Below are 18,647 nucleotides of genomic sequence, written 5' to 3' on the forward strand. Positions count from 1 at the left end.
ATGATCATCCAACTCAGTACCCTGTTCCCATTTTCTCCCCATATTCTTTGACTCCTTTACTCTTAAGATCTATACTTAACCCTTCCTTGAAAACATTCAATGTTTTCACCTCAACTGCTTACTGTGGCAGAGAATTCCATGAGCTCACCACTCTCTGGGTGATGACATTTCTCTCATAGCAGTTGTAAATAGCCTGCCCCATCTAGTTAAACTATGGTTCTTGGTTCTCAACTCACTAGTCATTGGCAACATCCTTCCTGCATTTATTCTGTCTAGTCCTGTTAAGATTGTAATGAAATTCCCCCTCATTCTTCTAAACACCAATGCCTATAGTTCCTCTACTGCTTTGGCTTACTCCTGGATGCAGATAATAATGAGTTTTGCAATGAGAATATATTCACCTGCATCTAACAATTAGGTCTGAAAACTTGTCCAAGCATGCAATGAACAGTTGACAGGCTAACTGCAGATCACAGAAAGACTAAACAGCCCAAGGTGCATTATCTGACAATAAAATTAAGAATAGTTTGGTAAAGTATCAATGTTCTGTCCTTGAAACTGAAGGCATTTATTTTCTCCCTTGCTTATAGTCTCTATGTTACCAGGCTAGCTTTCACATGCAGCAATGGGACTGAATAGATCAGCTAAGCAACATCCACGCAACATTCTCTGATGAGCTGTGCACAGATGTCTTCAGAATGTCACGTTGCTTTCTGCTCAGTACTACACCAAACTGGCACTGCTCCCAGGGAAACTGCTGCTGTACATGATGCAGTTATGCCATCCCATTTCTATGTATTTTATTGCTCTTTCATAGGATGTGAGTGCCATTGACTAGGCTAACAGTTACTGCCCATACCTAATTGCCCTTGAGAAGGTGGTGGGTTTTTTGTAATATTACAAAGAATGCTAAAAAATAATATTAATTAAACTGTAATAAGTTTTCATCTAGGGTTTCTGTGAAGGTCATTTATATGCAGCCTTCCACTCAGGCTCCCGATTTAATCTCTGGGAATTCAATACTGGTTTCAAGGCATCAGCACAAAGTGCTGAAGCTTATACAACAATATTGAGCAAGATTTTAACTCATTCAAGATCTAATCATTTATGCAAAATTTAAATCGGCTCTATTGATTCACCGTTTGGGCCCATTTTTAATTCCTTGTGGTTTTTGGTGAGTGGAGGTGGGATCTTACATACTGCTGCGAGAATTGGGGTTTTAACTCATGCCCCTTGTTAACATATTGCCTGTCTATGAATATAGCTGGTTAAAATCTGCTCCTCAATATCTTTTTACATGCGATACTCTAGATACTTTGTTAGCGATATATCCATGATTACATTGGAATTCCAGCACAGAAGCAGGCCATTCATCCTAACAATTCATGTTAGGATTTACCCTCCAAATGAGAAGTAGCTGTAATTTTTCATGCTCATGTTATTGCCAAGTTCTTTTATTTCCTTTTCATTTGACCCACCTTTCCACAATTCCTATTCTTAAACATTGTCATGGTTTCTGCTTCACTCACTAGTTCTGGTTGTCATCGTGTGAACAGTTTACTCCTGCTCTCAGCCCTAAATCTTTCCTGTTTAATCTCAAATCTATGTCCCCTCATCCTAGATGCCTCGTCATTGGAAATGGTTTGTTTGTTTATCTATACCAAGGCTTCACTATTTTAAACATGTCCAAAATTCACCTCACAAATTTCTTTGTCAAAACAAAATCATCAAATGTTTTATCCAATAGGTACCTGCCTCTCAACTGAGATATAGTCATAGAGTCATAGAGATGTACAGCACGGAAACAGACCCTTCGGTCCAACTTGTCCATGCTGACCAGATATCCCAACCAAATCTAGGCCCATCTGCCAGCACCCAGCCCTTATCCCTCCAAACCCTTCCTATGCACGTACCCATCCAGATGCCTTTTAAATGTTGTAATTGTACCAGCCTCCACCACTTCCTCTGGCAGCTGATTCCATAAACGTACCACCTTCTGCATGAAAAAAGTGCCCCTTAGGTCTCTTTTATATCTTTCCCTTCTCAACCTAAACCTATGCCCTCTAGTTCTGGACTCCCACACCCCAGGGAAGAGACTTTGTCTATTTATCTTCCCCATGCCCCTCATGATTTTATAAACCTTTATAATGTCACCCCTCAGCCTCCGACACTCCAGGGAAAGCAGCCCCAGCCTATTCAACCTCTCCCTATAGCTCAAATCTTCCAATCCTGGCAACATCCTTGTAAATATTTTCTGAACCCTTTCAAGTATCACAACATCTTTCCAATAAGATGGAGATCAGAATTGCATGCAATATTCCAAATGTGGCCTAACCAATGTCCTGTACAGCCGCAACATTACCTCCAAACTCCTGTACTCAATACTGTGACCAATAAAGAAAAGCATATCAAACACCTTCTTCACTATCTTATCTGCCTGCGTCTCTACTTTCAAGGAGCTATGAACCTGCACTCCAAGGTCTCTTCATTCAGCAACACTCCCTAAGAACTTACCATTAAGTGTATAAGTCCTGCTAAGATTTGCTTTCCCAAAATGCAGCACCTCACATTTATCTAAATTTGATCTATGGCAACATTTGCTACATTAAAGGTATCTCATAAATGTAAAATGTTGTTATTGTTTTGACCTACTTTATGCTACTGGGAATCCCAACAGGATCCTTGAATGAAAGAAAAGCTAAGCTCCTTGTTTAATTCTTGTTTATGGGACCTTCTTATTCACTGAAGTACAGTTGGGATTATTGTCGAGAATTTAAGACCAGAAAGGATGAGGAGGAAGTGGTTAACTCTTGTTAAAAATTTCACTACTATAAATGGAGTCAAATTATTCTCTCATTTTCAATGTCATTATACTTCTCTCCATGCTTTGCAACATTCCCTGATGATAAAGGCAGATTGATAAACTGCTGCCAGGCATTTACTAGATAATATTCTGAAATAGCCTCAGTTGACTACCCATGTGTTTAAAAATGGTATTTCAATTCCCCTATCCTCCCTTTTTACATCGGCTCGTGGCAGGAGCACCAGTAAGAATGTGAACTGTGTCCTCTACCAAGAACTATAAACAAAGTTGTGCAGCAATGAAGTTTTCAATTACCATTTAAATTGCGCAAAAGTACCATTTTAAAGTTATCTTTAGAAAGTTCTATTTTCTTCCTTCATTATGTCAAAACTGATGAGTCTGACAATAATAAGACTGAGGGGTTGGGGCTGAATTTTCTCTGTCAGGGGTATGTTGCCAAATAGTTCAGTGATGTCATAGATTGTTTTTCAAATAGTACATTTTAAAAAAAAGACCACTCCTAAAGTAACATTGCCTTTCCTAATACACCAACACCCAACTTTCACAACCTCATCTACTATACACACAAAAATACTGCTACCCCTCCACCCACAATTTGTACACACTCACCCATATGCATAACACATTTGCACACCCACTCCACCCACAGTCATAATCCTCTTGCATATATGTACAAATACCACTTCACCTTGTTTATATCACTCATCCCATTTACATAACACATATCCCTCGCACACACCACTCTTATATTTGTGCACATACCACTGTCGCCATTTGCATACACACCACTTTCACAATTATACACGCATGCACAATTCACCTGCACGCTATTCTCTCACACAAACACATCACTCTCACAATCAGATCACACACATTATTCTCAGATGTACACACACACTCACACTTATCAAATTCAGAAATCCAGCAGGTGCACACTCCACTCTTACACACATACTATTCTTACACTTCCCCTATTCTTGTAATCATACTGCTTTTACATATAAACACTCACAACAATTTAGATACACCACTCCTACATATATACACATACCACTGTCATACATGCACCTCTCATGTACATTTACTCTCAGACCTCTCATGTACGTTTACTCTCAGACCTCTCATGTACGTTTACTTTCAGACACCAGTCTCTCTCATGTGCATATACCACTCCTGTGCCAGCAAACACACATCTGTCTCTCACGTGTCACTCTAATGCAGGCATACGCATTACTCTCTCATGAGCATACATCAGCCTTATGCACAGACACATCACTATCATGCGCATGCACCATTCTTGTGCACATGCACGCATGACTTTTCATACTCACCACTTTAATGCACATGCACATCACTCTTCCTTCATGTGCACTCACCACTTGTGTACATGCAGACACTACTTGAGTGGCGAGGGCATAGACTAATGACACATACACACACCACTTCAATACATGAACATCATTCTTACTTACACACACAACTCTCATGCATACACAGCAACGCTTACACCACTCCTTCTCACATACATACACACACTACTCTCTCTCTTTCTGACTCTCGTATACACACATTCTCCACTCAGACACACAAACACTACCCTCTTTCAAACACACACATACATACACCACTAACACATAACAGTAAGACACATCATTCTCACAATAAAAGACAGATCTCAAAGTATCAAAAACATTTTGAAGAATAAAAGCAGCAAAAGTCACAGACTGCATTCATATTTTCCATTGAGAAACTTTCCCTTTAAATCATCTGACATTTCAATATATCAGAACAAGCACAAGATAGCTATCTGCACAGAACAAAAATGCTTCTTTCAGCTCCTAGTGAAATCAACGGTTGACACTTACTTAGTTTTTTCAAACTCATGGTGGTTCCTGTTGTTAGAGATTTCCTCTCTTTTGGAAAGGCAGTGAGGGATGGTAGATGCACTGTTATGAAGAAGAAGAAAACACTTTTCTGTGTCAGTCAGAAACCTCCATACTTTTACAAAATCTCCATTGCAATAGCGGCAGCTCTCTTTCTGCTTCTTGCATAGAATCATTGCACAGTCACTTCCTGAGAACTGTCAAATGCCTGCGCTGCCTTCTCAATTAACAAAGTCGCTTTATGCATCTACGAGTATCTTAAATGTCATGTTTACTGTTTCTTTTCTGAACTCTCAGTTTCATTTGTTACCTAGATTCTATCTTCTGTTTTTCTTCACTTGTAAAATGCAGTAAGGCACCTAATGGTTTCTTTCTGACAGTTATCCAAGACATCTGTATTCATTTCATTTCTCTGAGGAGTTTCCCTTTAACCCATTGGAGACTGTAACTTGTGTTTTACTCATTTTTGTACTTGATATGATAAAGGGGTATTGCACTATGTTTTTCATATCTGTTCCAGTATCAAACCTTCTCGGGGAAGGATTTGCTCTGGTTGCTGGGTGTTAGTGAAATTGTAAACATGGCAGTAAACATATCACATGCTTTATTGGCCATGTGTTAGCAATATTGCAGATTGAAAGGATTTTGTTTTCTGTGCATTATACACTCATGACATTGTAAACATGGAGGGAAGGTATCTTCCACTTTTTATTTTTCACAATAACATAAAGGTAGATGCTTTAAAACACTTTTGATTTTATTAGGAAGATTGGTCTATTATATTTAGGATATTGTTGACACACAAGGATGAGAGGATGTGTTGATTTTAAATCAAGGAAAGTTTGTTGCAAAATTAAAAACAAATCTGCTCTGCCTCATCATCATTCCTCAGGCAAGCACACCCTGTTTCATTTCCCACTCATGGCTTGTTTGCGCCAGTTTGGCAACAAAATTGTTCCTTCCATTGGAATGCCAACTTGCATTTGGCCAAGGGCAATTTGATCCATGAATTCACCTCAGCCAGACATTGAGCTCATATTCTATCTCATCTGCAAAACATAAAATTCTTGTGTCTGCCCAATTTGAGTAATGGTGCAGAAAGAGTTTCCCTGCGTGACTAATCCTGACAGCGCCCAAACAAGCCCGATACTGACCTTGGGTGGACACCACTGCACTTCCTGAAGATTCACCAAAGATAAATGCTTAGCTTCAACCCAGGGCATCATTCAGATGCCGCAACGATGGATGTGATAAATAACAAAAGAAAAAGACACGTATTCACATAGCACCCTTGTGACCTCAGCGTAACCCAAAGCACTTTTCAGCCAATGTTAAGCTGTAGCCACTGCCACAATGCAGCAAAATCCCGGAGGGAACAATGTGATAATGACCAGATCATTTTGATGTTAGTTGATACCTGAGATAAGGAGCCAGAAAAACGTACAATCTCTTGCATAAGGTGAGATGATTGAAAAAAAACCTGACTCTTTTCAGAGGACATGAAATATGAAATTCTTTACCACAAGAGGCTGACGAGGCTCGGTCATTAATGATATTCAAGGCTGAAAGAGACAGATTTTTAATCAGTAAGGGAATCAAAGGTTAAGGGGAGGATTATCACATAAGCCATGATTTCATTAAATGGTGGATTAGATTCAATGGGTTGAATGGCTTACTTCTGCTCCAATAGCTTATGGATTCAGTTGTTGTCAAACTGACTGATATAACATTGCTAACTAGATTGAACACATTGCAGGGTGTCTTATCACATGGTCTCCCACACCCAACTGCCCCTAACTCTCCAAATGAAGGCTACCTGGCACAATCATTTCCATGGTGCCTTGTCTTATTCCCACACCAATTGGAAAATGAACACTCCCTTTCAGTTGGATTTTGTTTCAGCGTTGGGATCCCGACATCCGGATTAAATCCAGGTCCTCACCCCCACACCATGTTAGAGACAGTTCCCTGACAGGATTTCAGAAGGAATAGCCACACAACGAGTTTGCTATCCAATTAAGGACTGTAAGTGGGCACAGGGCTAATAGGAAGCCTCTCTCCAAGTCTGACATGGTAACAGTTTGTCAACACACATAAGATTGAGAAAGAGAAAGAGATAGAGTGATGGCATCTCAAGTTGTAGGTACCCTCTAACTTCCAACTGTCCACAGCTACTAGTCCATCATGGTAGAGGACGATCTTATTCAGAGGGCAAGTGATGGCAACAAACTGTGACCATCCTTCATGGCAATTGTGGGGATGGTCACATGGGTTAGTGAGAGGGAGGGGCTCTTTGGTTTCATGTTAATATAATGCTGCCCTCTCTCTCAGTCCATGCTGCAGCTGAGAAAGGCCACCCCTTTGCACTGGCTGTATTTTGGTCATCTTTGGGTGTCAAGAGAAGAAAATTTTAGTCATTCCATGAAGGGGGTTCTGACTGGCCTCTTCATTATCCTTCTGCAAACATCCCCCCCTACCCCCACATTCCCCACCTCACTTTGCAGATGACAGGACATCTTAACAAAGCAGTTTCTAATAAAATAAATGTGACCCTAAGCATTATAAATGTATGGAGTACAAAAACCAAGGAGTAATGCTAACCCTACATAAAGCATCAGCTCAGTTACAGCTAGAATATTGCGTTCAACTCTGGGCACTACATTTTAGGAAGGATCTAAAGATCTTGGAGAAATTTAACTTAGCACAGTTCTACTTGTGAAATAATATAATTACATGGTTAGCTGGGGAGTTCACCTTACAGCAGAGAAAGGTAAGAGAAAATTTGGTAGTAATATCCGGAAGTTCACAAAGGGATTAGATAGAGTAAGTAAAGAGAAGTCTTTCCAACAGCTGAAGGGTCAATAACTAGAGGGCACAGCTGTAAGGTGATTGCAACAACATAAGGGCAGACCTTTTTAACGTAATGTGTGGGTAGAATTTAGAATGCAAACGGCAAGGCAATAGAGAAAATATGGGCAGTGGGACTAATTAGATTGTCCTTTGAAAGAGCTTGTACACGTCAGAGGATCAAATGGCCTCCTATGTTCTTATTCTCTGATCCTGTTTCTAATATTTTTCTAAATAATAATTTAGAATGTATAAAATTAATTAATTAATGAATATTAATAAAAAGTATTGAATTAAAAAGAAAACTTTTAAATACCCGTTTTATGTATCTCCTGACATGCTTTTAGCGTTATCTTTGAGGTTAATCTTTAATTCCAGGAAACTCCAGGGAGCATTAGCACTATCCGCACGTAAGTCATCTCTATGAAAGAGATATCACTGTAACTCACTGGTCCTACAAGCATGGATGTTTATCACGTCTCACTGCAGCATCTCAAGGTTTGAGAGGTTGAGTAAGGTACCTGATCCCTGTTCCATGCTGATGCCCCTTTAGAAAGCTGCAGCTCTTGAGAGAATGTTTCTGATTAAACAATCTTGAAAAGTAATATTTTTTCCTACTGAGTACCCTTGAACTGCAAATACCCACATGCACCCTACTCTATCCCAGTTAATGAGTTCATGAGCTCAGTTGGGTTCCCAACAATTGAGTACAAATTACCAGTAACATGGGGTATAGAGAATGGCATGGATGAAATGCAAAATATGAATTACCAATTTAAAAGCAAACACAGCTTTCACAGAATTGTTGATATCCTTCAGAGATAGTCAGATATTTGTGAAGGAAGTCCTGCAGACTTCAGTACTGCAATCGAGTGGGAAATTTTAAATAGAAATTTATTACTTGCCATTTATTTACCTTCCCATAAACTATTCCCCACCCAACCTTACTCTTACAAAGCTATTCCATAACCAAACACTGAGTAATGTTAAGCTGATGTGGAGACCAGGAATTTGCAAACCACAGTTTATGAGGTCCCATTTTTCCAACTTTTTTGACCCAGTATTATTAGTTCAGCCTGATGAAAATTAAGCAATTTATACAAATATGATTGGATTCTTTGCTGTTTATGGTGAGATCTAGCTTGTGTTTCATTAACTCAGCAGTGACAAGTGATACTTAAGATTTCCTGAAAAGTTCCCTTCATATTTGTGTGTTAGTACTTGAATGACAGTTTAACTGAGGCATTAGAATTTTGCATTCATTCTGGAAGAGTCCATGTGAAGAGGTTTGACTACTTGGCATTGTGCAGATTAGACTGAACAGTAAGGAATTTGTACATTTCAGGGCTTCATCATCAGATAAATATGGGATTGGCTGCCAATTTACTCTTAAGCAGATGGCATTGTCATTCTTAAATTTCCCAGCACCTCACTAATGATATTAAATAAACACTTTTAAATTATTCTGTTTAATTCTAGTTGGGTACTGTCATGGGGAGCTGATAACATAATCAGATAGTGGGGTCAAGCTGTTAACAATCATCTATCAAGATCCAGCCTTTAAAATCTGCCATTTATGTCAATACCACATGGCAGGGAAGGATATTAAAGAGAAATAATGAGATTTTGTCAGAAGGATACAATGATTATTATGGGGGGATTTTAGTCTACATAAAGATGGGAGATATCAGATTGACAAAAGTAGCCTAGATGAGGAATTCATAAAATGTTTTGAGATAGTTTGTGCAGAACAGCACCTTCTGGACAAACCAGACAGCAGACTATACTAGACCTGGTATACGAGACGAGATTAATTAATTACCTTCTCAAGAAGGTACCTCTAAGTAGCAGTGATCATAATATGATTGAATTTTACGTATAGTTTTAAAGAGAGAAGAGTGGGACTAAATCTAATATTTTGTACTTAAAAAAGGGCAATTCTGGGGGCATGAAACCAGAGCTTGAGGAAGTGTTTCTGGTAACTTAATGAATAGGCCAATAGAGACATAGAGACATAGTGACAGACTTTTAAGGAAACATTTCAGAATGCACAGAATAGATACATGTCAAAGGGAAAGAAACACTACAAGGGAGAACCCCCTGTCCATGGTTAATTAAAAGGTTCAAGATAATATTAAACTGAAAGAGTAAGCATATAATTGTGCAAAAGCAGATCAAAAGATTTGATGCACTATAAAAGAAAATAAACAATGATTAAAATGTTAAGAAGAAAGCAAACATTAGAGCATAAGAGAAAGCTAGTTAAAATATAAAGGCAGATAGTAGAAGTTCCTACAGCTAGTTAAAAATGAAACCTTTTAGCAAAGTAAGTGTCAGTACAGTAGAAAATGAGACTGGGAATTATAACAGAAAATGAGAAGAGGAATTGAATGAATGTTTTTGGTCAGTCATGACCAAAGAGGATGCAAATAACATCTCAAAAATAGCAATCTATTAGGAATTGGAAGGGACAGATGACATCCAGAAACTTACTATCACCAAGGAAGTAGCTCTTAACAAATTGTTGGAACTGTATGGCAACAAGTCATGCGTCCTGATGGTTTCCATCCTAGGGTCTTAGAAGAACTAGCTGTGTGAGTCATTGCTTTTATTTCTTTTTCAAAATTCACTAAGATCAGGGAAAGTTCCACTAAACTGGAAACTAGCTAATGTAAATCCCTTACTCAAAAAGAAAGGGACACAGATAATAGGAAATATAGGCCAGTCAGTTTAACATCTGTCATAAGGAAAATTAGAAGCTAATGACGTGGTTACAGGGAAATGCAATGAATTCAAGATAATCAGATCGAGTCAACTAGAATCATGGAATCCCTACAGTATGGAAGCAGGCCATTTGGCCCATTGAGTTTCTACTGACCATCCAGAGAGCAACCCAACCAGACACACACACCCCCTACCCAATCCCTGTAACCCTGCATTTCCCATGGCTAATCCATCTGGCTGGCACATCCTTGGACACTATGGGTAATTTAGCATGGCCAATCCACCTAACCTGCACATCTTTGGACTGTGGGAGGAAACCCACACAGACAAGAGGAGAACATGCAAACTCCACACAATCACTTGAGGCTGATTGTTGTGGTTCTGTTCGCTGAGCTGGGAATTTGTGTTGCAAACGTTTCATCCCCTGTCTAGGTGACATCCTCAGTGCTTGGGAGCCTCCTGTGTCGCACTTCTGTGATGTTTCCTCCAGCATCACATGCTGGAGGAAACGTCACAGAAGCGCTTCACAGGAGGCTCCCAAGCACTGAGGATATCACCTAGACAGGGGACGAAATGTCTGCAACACAAATTCCCAGCTCGGCGAACAGAACCACAACAACGAGCACCTGAGCTACAAATCTTCTCACAAACTTTGAACTTGAGGCTGAAATCAAACCTGGGTCCATGGTGCTGTGAGCCCAGTGCTAATCACTGAGTAGCCATGCCACCCCCACAAACAGTTTTGTGAAAAGAAAATATGTTTAACCAATTTATTCTCTGATGTTCTCATTTGAGCTATTGGAAAAAGTAACATGTACTGAGAATAAAGCAGAACTGTGGATGTACTACACTTAGATCTTCAGAAAGTATTTGATAAGGTGCCACGCCAAACGTCATTGTGGAAAATAAAAACTCATGCTATTGGTGTAATATATTATCAAGGATAGAAGACTGACTAGCTAACAGGAAACAGAGAAGGCATAAATAGGTAATTTTCTGTTTGGTAAGACATAACAAGTGGTTTGCCAAAGCAAACAATGCTGAAGCCTCAATTCTTTTCATTTAATGTGTGGATGAAGCTACCAAAAGTATGGTTGTTAAATTTACCGATGATACAAAGATAGGTAGGAAAATAAGTTGTGAAGCCAATGTTTGGCAAGTGGAATATAATGTGAAAAGTATGAAGTTGTCCATTTTGGCAGGAGAACAAAATGAAGCATATCTCAATGGTAAGAGATTGCAGAGCTCTTGAGATGTAGAGGAATCTGGTTGTCCTACAGTGTGACTATTAAAAGGTAAGTATGCAAGTACAGCAAGTAATTAGGAAAAATAACGGAGCATTATTGTTTATTTAGTACAAAAGTAGGGAAGCTATACTTCAGTTATATAGGGTCAGAAGTCACACGACTCCAGGTTGTGGTCCAACAGGTATATTTGAAATCACAGAGTGCTTTCAGAGTACTCCTTTGTCAGATGCCACACCACAGCCTTAGATCTGAAGGTCTTTGACTACTAGAATCATGTTTAAATGCAGAAGGAAAAGGCTTTGTATAATTGCAATTGCTTGCATTTCAGATATCAATTGCTTTTCCATTCACTATATTGCCCAACAAAAGCTGCTACTCTGATGAACCTCAAAGAACTTCTATAGTTAGCATTCTACCATTGGCAGCTATATCTTCAACAGCATTGGCCACAAGTTCTGGAATTGTCTCACTGTCTCTCTTGCTTCTTTTTCCTACTTCTTTGACATCATTTTTGGCCACCTCTCCTAATATTTATTTGCCTGGGTCAACCTCAGGGTTTTCAATCCTCCAGGAATTGGAGTTCAATCTCCAGGATACTGCTGCATGCAACTTGGAGAAAAAATCAAGAAGCTATTAAACAAAAAGATTGTTTTGCATACTTCTTTGAACATTTCTCTTTGCCAATTAGAAGGATATTGAAAATGGGAAGAAACAAAAGCGATTTGACTGATAGTCAAACAGGAACCAATTGGTTAGTGAGTCTTTTTGCTTTCTGATTGGTATAGAGAAATGGATGTCTTGGCCAACTCATGGCTGAAGCATGGAGGCCAGTCATATGATGAAACTTACAGGAATAGACTTGATCACAGTTGACATCTCAAAGTTCAGTGTCTAAATGTGTTTGATTGTTAATGCTATAAAATGCCTTGGGACATTTTACAACACCAAGGATGCTTACAACATCACAACAGAGATTGTGCTACAGAAATACTTTTGTTTTACTTTGTTGGCTGTAGAGTCTGTTCAGATGTCCTGAGGTCTCAGAGGTGTAATATAAATGAAAATATTTTATATAAATACAAATTATTGTTTACAACATAAGTTTGTGTTGGGATAAACATCTATACACAGCACAGATCCTGGAATTCCTCCATTACCCAGGCTTCAAAGAATATGTAACTATTCTGACTGCCCTTACTTTCCTCCCTGGTTATATACTTGCACAATCTCCTTGTCATTCTTTCTCATATATATTAGACTGCATATCAAGCAACATTGGGCAAACACATTGCAAAATATCCACAATGACTGGAAACATTGAGGAATCGAGAGAAAGTATTTGCTTTACTCTCCCCTAAAGGCTGAGGAATGACTCCACAATCATGCACATAGTATTTTCCCAGGTGGCAAATGTTCATGAGATATTTGACTACATAGTATATCACTGCTTCTGTCTTGACTCCAAATGCATGTACTTTCTCTCAGGATTATACAATAATCAAGAGCTTGGAACCATGGCTAATTTCCACCCCACCTACCCTGCCCTGCCTCGCTGTTTTCAATTAGTGCCTTCAAAGCTGAGACTGATTAATGCATTACTAACTGGAACTGAACCCATGACCTTCCTGGGCTGTTTGGCTCAGTACTACATCAAGTGGTGCAAATAAACGCCATCCCATGAGGATGGGACTCTTTCATTTTCTCCTTTTAAACAGTGATGATATCTCATGGTCTGCTATTTGTGAACAGATGACGAGATCCCTTTAAAAAGTTTCTGAATTTCATTACAGCACTCCACAAGCATGACAAAAGCTGGAGCCCTGTAGCTGGAATTAATCAAAAACATGTGCACATCTGAGTAAATAAAGAGAAACAGCCTCCAGTGGCAGTTGGGGGCAGTAACCAAAGGACAAAGATTGAAGGTAAAAGTACCGAAGGCAACATGAAGAAATACTTTTTCTCATTAGGGTGTTATTTGGAATGTTCCACCTTAATTTGTGATGTCAATAAATGTAATATTAATATTAAAAAGCGAATTCATCGAATCACAGAATGGGTACAGCACAGAGGTGGCCACTGGACCCGTTACATCAATACTAGCTCTCTGATGAACAATTCATCCCACATCACTCTGCCTTTGCTCCTGAAGCTCTGCACATTCTGTTTCTAATTCTTTTCAAAATTTACAAAGTTAACAGGAAAGGTAAGGGAGTCAAACCTTCACAAACCTTGCGGAGTCAAAATAGTTTGGCTAGCTTTACGCAAAGGGCCAGAAAAAGCATGGGAGGGTGAGTGGCTTCTTTCTGTGCTGTGTTATTTTATGATTCTATGAAGTATGTCAGGAAGAAAAGAGGATGGGAAAGCAAGGAATGCTGGCCAGTTTTCCTCCTTTGACCTGGGGCAATGAAAGCAAATATAAACCCATTTTAAAAAAAGCCAACTCTAGGCCCTATTCTGTAAGATGACCTCAACTAGGATCAGCTAACTCACTGCAGACCAAGTATTGAATCTAAACAAAAACCAGCAACTTCAGCATAGCTCCATTTATAACACTTTCATCTCTGAATCAGAATACAGTGGCTTCAAACACACACTACAGACTTGAGAACATAGTTTAGGATTGCATTATGGGAATGCTGCATTGCTAGAGGCACTGACTTTGGGATGAAGCGTTAAACTGAAACACCCATTTGCCTGCACTCATACTTAAATATCCATGCACAATTTAAAAGATATCAAGATAATTACCCTGGGGTCCTGATGAACATGCCTTTTTCGACGGCTCCAACAAAACCACTTCAACTGGTCATTTGCTAATGCTGAGATTTTACTTTGGAAATTGGCCACATTTGTCATCAAAATAATAGCTTCTGCTTTTTAAATAGTATTCATTGGTGGCAAAGTGCTGAAAATGTTATGAAATGCTGCAAAAATTAACATTTCTTTACCCTTTCTTTACGAAAAGGGAAGGACCGGAGCAGGGCGGGTGCCAGTATGTAGCAAAAACTTTTAGAGGCTGCAAGAGTTTGTGCTGTTCTCTTTAATCTATCACAGTCTTGCATTGCACTCAACCAACATGCCTGAGTTATAACTTCATATCTTAATTAAATTAGCCTGCCTATTAAATAGCAGTGGTTTCATCACTCAGTGAGAATCTCCCACTCTCAACTTTGGCCTTGTTCCTCAATCTTGTTCTGTGGAGGGGTAACGACTGTGTGTTCCATGTGGAAAAGAAAATGTTCTTTATTCAGGTTACATGCATTGTATTGAACCTTCTTTACTGCTCCCTGGCCATTGACCTCCTCACAAGATATTGTCATTGATGTGTTTTATGGGTTGCTGCAGCACTGTTGAAAGTCTGATGAACTCCAGCCTGTCACTACCAGAGCTGAACTCTGTTAAGCCCGGTGAAGTAAACATATAGAGGTCTGCCAGAATGGCAGATTTACATGTATATAGCATTCTTCACAACTTCAAACTGTCCCAAAGGACTTTACAGACACTTTTTGTGTAGAAATGTTGCAATGTGGGAAATGCATCAGTCAACTTGCGCAATTTATTCTGCAATCAACAATGATTAGTTCACTTGTTTTTGTGATGTTTGAGGGATAAATAGTCGTAATTCAAAATCCGAAGGATACTCAACATTCCAGAGAAATAGGTAAAAGGGAAAAGGAGCTTGGTTTGCTTTGTTAATAATGGAAGTATCATTGTGGCGGTGAGTAGTGATATAGTAGATCTTGTACTTTCTGACGATGGCTTACCAAGCCATAGCTGACAACAGTGAGGGAGCAACTCGATTACTGCAATATGAAATGTGATGTTGGTAGAGTTTGGCTGAAATTAAGGAATAGTAAGGGAAAGGAGTCATGGATGGGAAGTTGTCTACACGCCCCAAAGAACTGCCTCACTATAGGACCAAGAAAAAATTCGGAAATAACAGGGACAGATAAGAAGGGCATTACAATTATCAGGGTAATTTTAATCTGCACTTTGACTGGACAAATTAGCAGAGTGAGGGTAACATAGATGCATAGAAGTGTATCAGGGCTTGTTTCTTAGAGCAGAACCTATCCAGGAACAACCTATTTTAGATCTATTCATATGTAATGAAGTAGGACTACTAACAGACCTTGTAGTTCAGGATCCATTAGGGGTAGCAATCACAACTTTGTAGAATTTCAAATTCAGTTTCAGGTCTCAGATCAGGTCCTCAACTTAAATAAGGGCCATTACAGATGTGCGGAGAAAGCATTATCTTAAACAAACTGGGAAAATAGACTGAGGGGAAGGTCATTGCATATGCAGTGGCAGACATTTAAGCAGATATTTAAAACACTCAGCAAAAATTTATTCCAGTCAAAAAGGTTAACTAAAGTTTAACTGCCTATAATTAACAAAGGCAGCAATGATAATATTCAATCAAAACCTAAGGCATAAAAAACAGAGGATTGGGTATTTTTTAGCAACCAGCAACAGTTGGCTAAAAAGCTAATAAAGAGGGCAAATATTGATTATGAAAGTAAATTGACAAGAAATATAAAAACAAAGAGCAAGAGCTCTGTGGAAATATGAAAAAGCAATAGCTAAGATAAGTAAGGGACCCTTGGGAATTAATAAGAGGAATGAGGAAGTGGCAGATAATTTAAGGCAATATTTTGCATAGGTCTTCACCATAGAGGAAACTATAAACATTCTAAATATATCAGATAACAAAGCTACTAATGAGAATACAATACAATACAGCACAAGAACGGGCCAGCAAGTCTGCATTGTTTCCTAATCCTTATTTAAAGCCAATACGTATTGGCCGTGTGCAGTATCTATTCCTCTGGTCGGCTCACATTCATGTGTCTAACAAGATACTTCTAAACTTTTTCCCCTAAAGTTTTTTCCCTTCTCACATTGAACCTGTACCTTCTTGTAGTTGACCTTTCCACTCTGGGAAAAAGCCTTCTACTATCCACTCCATCTATGCCTCTTATAATTTTATGCACCTCTATCAGGTCACCACTCAGCCTCTATCTTTCCAGTGAAAACAATTCGAGTTTATCCAACCTCTCCTCATACCTTAAGCCCTCCAGACCAGGTGACTGGTAGTGTGGTGACCAGAACTGCACACAATATTCCAAATGTGGCCTAACTAAAGTTTGTCAGCTGTAACACAAATTGCCAAGTTTTATATTCAATGCCCCGGCCAATGAAGGTAAGTGTGCTGTATGCCTTCTTGACCAATGTATTCACCTATCTTGCCACTTTCAGGAATCTGTGGGCCTATACACCCAGATCCTTCTGTATGTCAATGCTCCTAAGGGTTCTGCCATTTATTGTATAATTTGCACTTGGATTTGATCTTCCAAAATGCATCACCTCCCATTTTGTCCAGATTTCTCTGTCCAAATCTGCAAACTATCTATATCCCACTGTACCATTTGACAATTCACCTCACTATTTGCAACTCTGCCAATTTTGCTGTCATCCACAAATCAGACCACCTGCATTTTCCTCCAGATCATTTATATATATATATTAGAAACAACAAAGGTCCCAGCGCTGATCCTTGCAGAACTCCACAAGTTACTAATTTCCATTCCAAAAATCATCCTTCCACCATTATTCTCTGTCTTCTATGACTAAGCGAGTTCTGTATCCATCTAGCCAGCTCACCCTGGATCCAAGTAGACTCGACTGTTTGTACCAGCCTGCCATGAGGTACCTTATCAAATGTCTTACAAAATCATGTAGATAACATCCACTGCCCTTATCCCAATAATCAATCTTGTCACCTACTCAAAAAGCTTAATCAAGTTGGTGAGACGTGACCTTCCCCGCACAAACCTGTGCTGTCGATTACAAACAAGTCCATTTGCTTCAGCACCTTCTCCAACAGCTTCCCCATCACTGACATCAGGCTCACTATATTGTAATTACCTGGATTATCCCTGTTTCCCTTCTTAAACAAAAGTACAACATTAGCTTTTCTCCAGTCTTCTGGAACTTTGCTGGAGGCCAAAGAGGATGTAAAGCTATCTGTTAAGGCCCCAGCTATTTCCTCTCTTGCCTCGCACAGTATCCTGGGATAGATCCTGTCTGGCCCTGGGGACTTGAAAACCTTATTGTATTTCAAGAAGAAAGATCTTGTAACAGATCTCCATCACATCGGACAAACTATTTGACAAACTAATGGGACTAATGGCAGACAAGTCACCAGGATCTGATGGCCTGCATCAAAGGGTTTTAAAGGAAGTGGCTGCAGAGATGGTCTATGCCTTGTTTGAAATTTTTCAGAACTCATTGGATTCTGGGAGTGGCCCAGCAGTTTGGAAGCCATTAACATGACACTCCTGTTCAAGAAGAGAAGAAGACAGAAAGCAGGAAATTAAAGGTCAGTTAACCTTACGTTGTCATTGGTAAAATGCTGAACTCCATTACTAAGGAAGAAATAGAAGAATAATGAGAAGAGCTTAATGTAATCAGACGGAATCAACATGGCTTTGTCAAACAGAAATCATTGTCTGACGAATTTACTAGAGTTCTTTGAGGATGTAACAAGCAGAATTGATAAAAGGAAACTGGGATATGTAGGGGACAGTGAAAGTGGTCAATAAAATGCTACATAAAATGTTATAGAGTCATAGAGATGTAGAGCATAGGAACAGGCCCTTCGGTCCAACCCATCCATGCCGACCAGATATCCCAACCCAATCTAGTCCCACCTACCAGCACCCGGCCCATATCCCTCCAAACCCTTCCTGTTCATATACCCATCCAAATGCCTTTTAAATGTTGCAATCGTACCAGCCTCCACCACTTCCTCTGGCAGCTCATTCCAAACACGTACCACTCTCTGTGAAAAGGTTGCCCTTTAGGTCTCTTTTATATCTTTCCCCTCTCAACCTAAACCTATGCCCTCTAGTTCTGGACTCCCTGACCGCAGGGAAAAGACTTTGTCTATTTATCCTATCCATGCCCCTAATAATTTTGTAAACCTCTATAAGGTCACCCCTCAGCCTCTGATGCTCCAGGGAAAAACAGCCCCAGCCTGTTCAGCCTCTCCCTATAGCTCAAATCCTCCAACCCTGGTAACATCCTTGTAAATCTTTTCTGAACCCTTTCAAGTTT

General features: G+C 39.4%; 1 protein-coding gene across 3 annotated transcripts in view; it reads right to left on the bottom strand.

Moving 5' to 3' along the window:
- LOC122564918 (SH2 domain-containing protein 3C-like) overlaps positions 1-18,647 on the bottom strand; it is a 189,707-nt gene that overhangs the window by 159,215 nt on the left and 11,845 nt on the right. For 2 of the 3 annotated variants that reach the window (XM_087998325.1, XM_087998324.1), the window contains exon 3: positions 4,690-4,770. In XM_087998325.1, the coding sequence (XP_087854451.1) occupies positions 4,690-4,770 (81 nt within the window). Of the gene's footprint in view, positions 1-4,689; positions 5,083-18,647 lie in introns of those variants that run through there. The other variant, XM_087998326.1, reaches the window with a different exon arrangement.

Source organism: Chiloscyllium plagiosum, unplaced genomic scaffold (assembly GCF_037043375.1).
Source record: "Chiloscyllium plagiosum isolate Xiang-an unplaced genomic scaffold, Cpla_swu_hap1 HiC_scaffold_21, whole genome shotgun sequence".
NCBI classification, from domain to species: Eukaryota; Metazoa; Chordata; class Chondrichthyes; order Orectolobiformes; family Hemiscylliidae; genus Chiloscyllium; species Chiloscyllium plagiosum.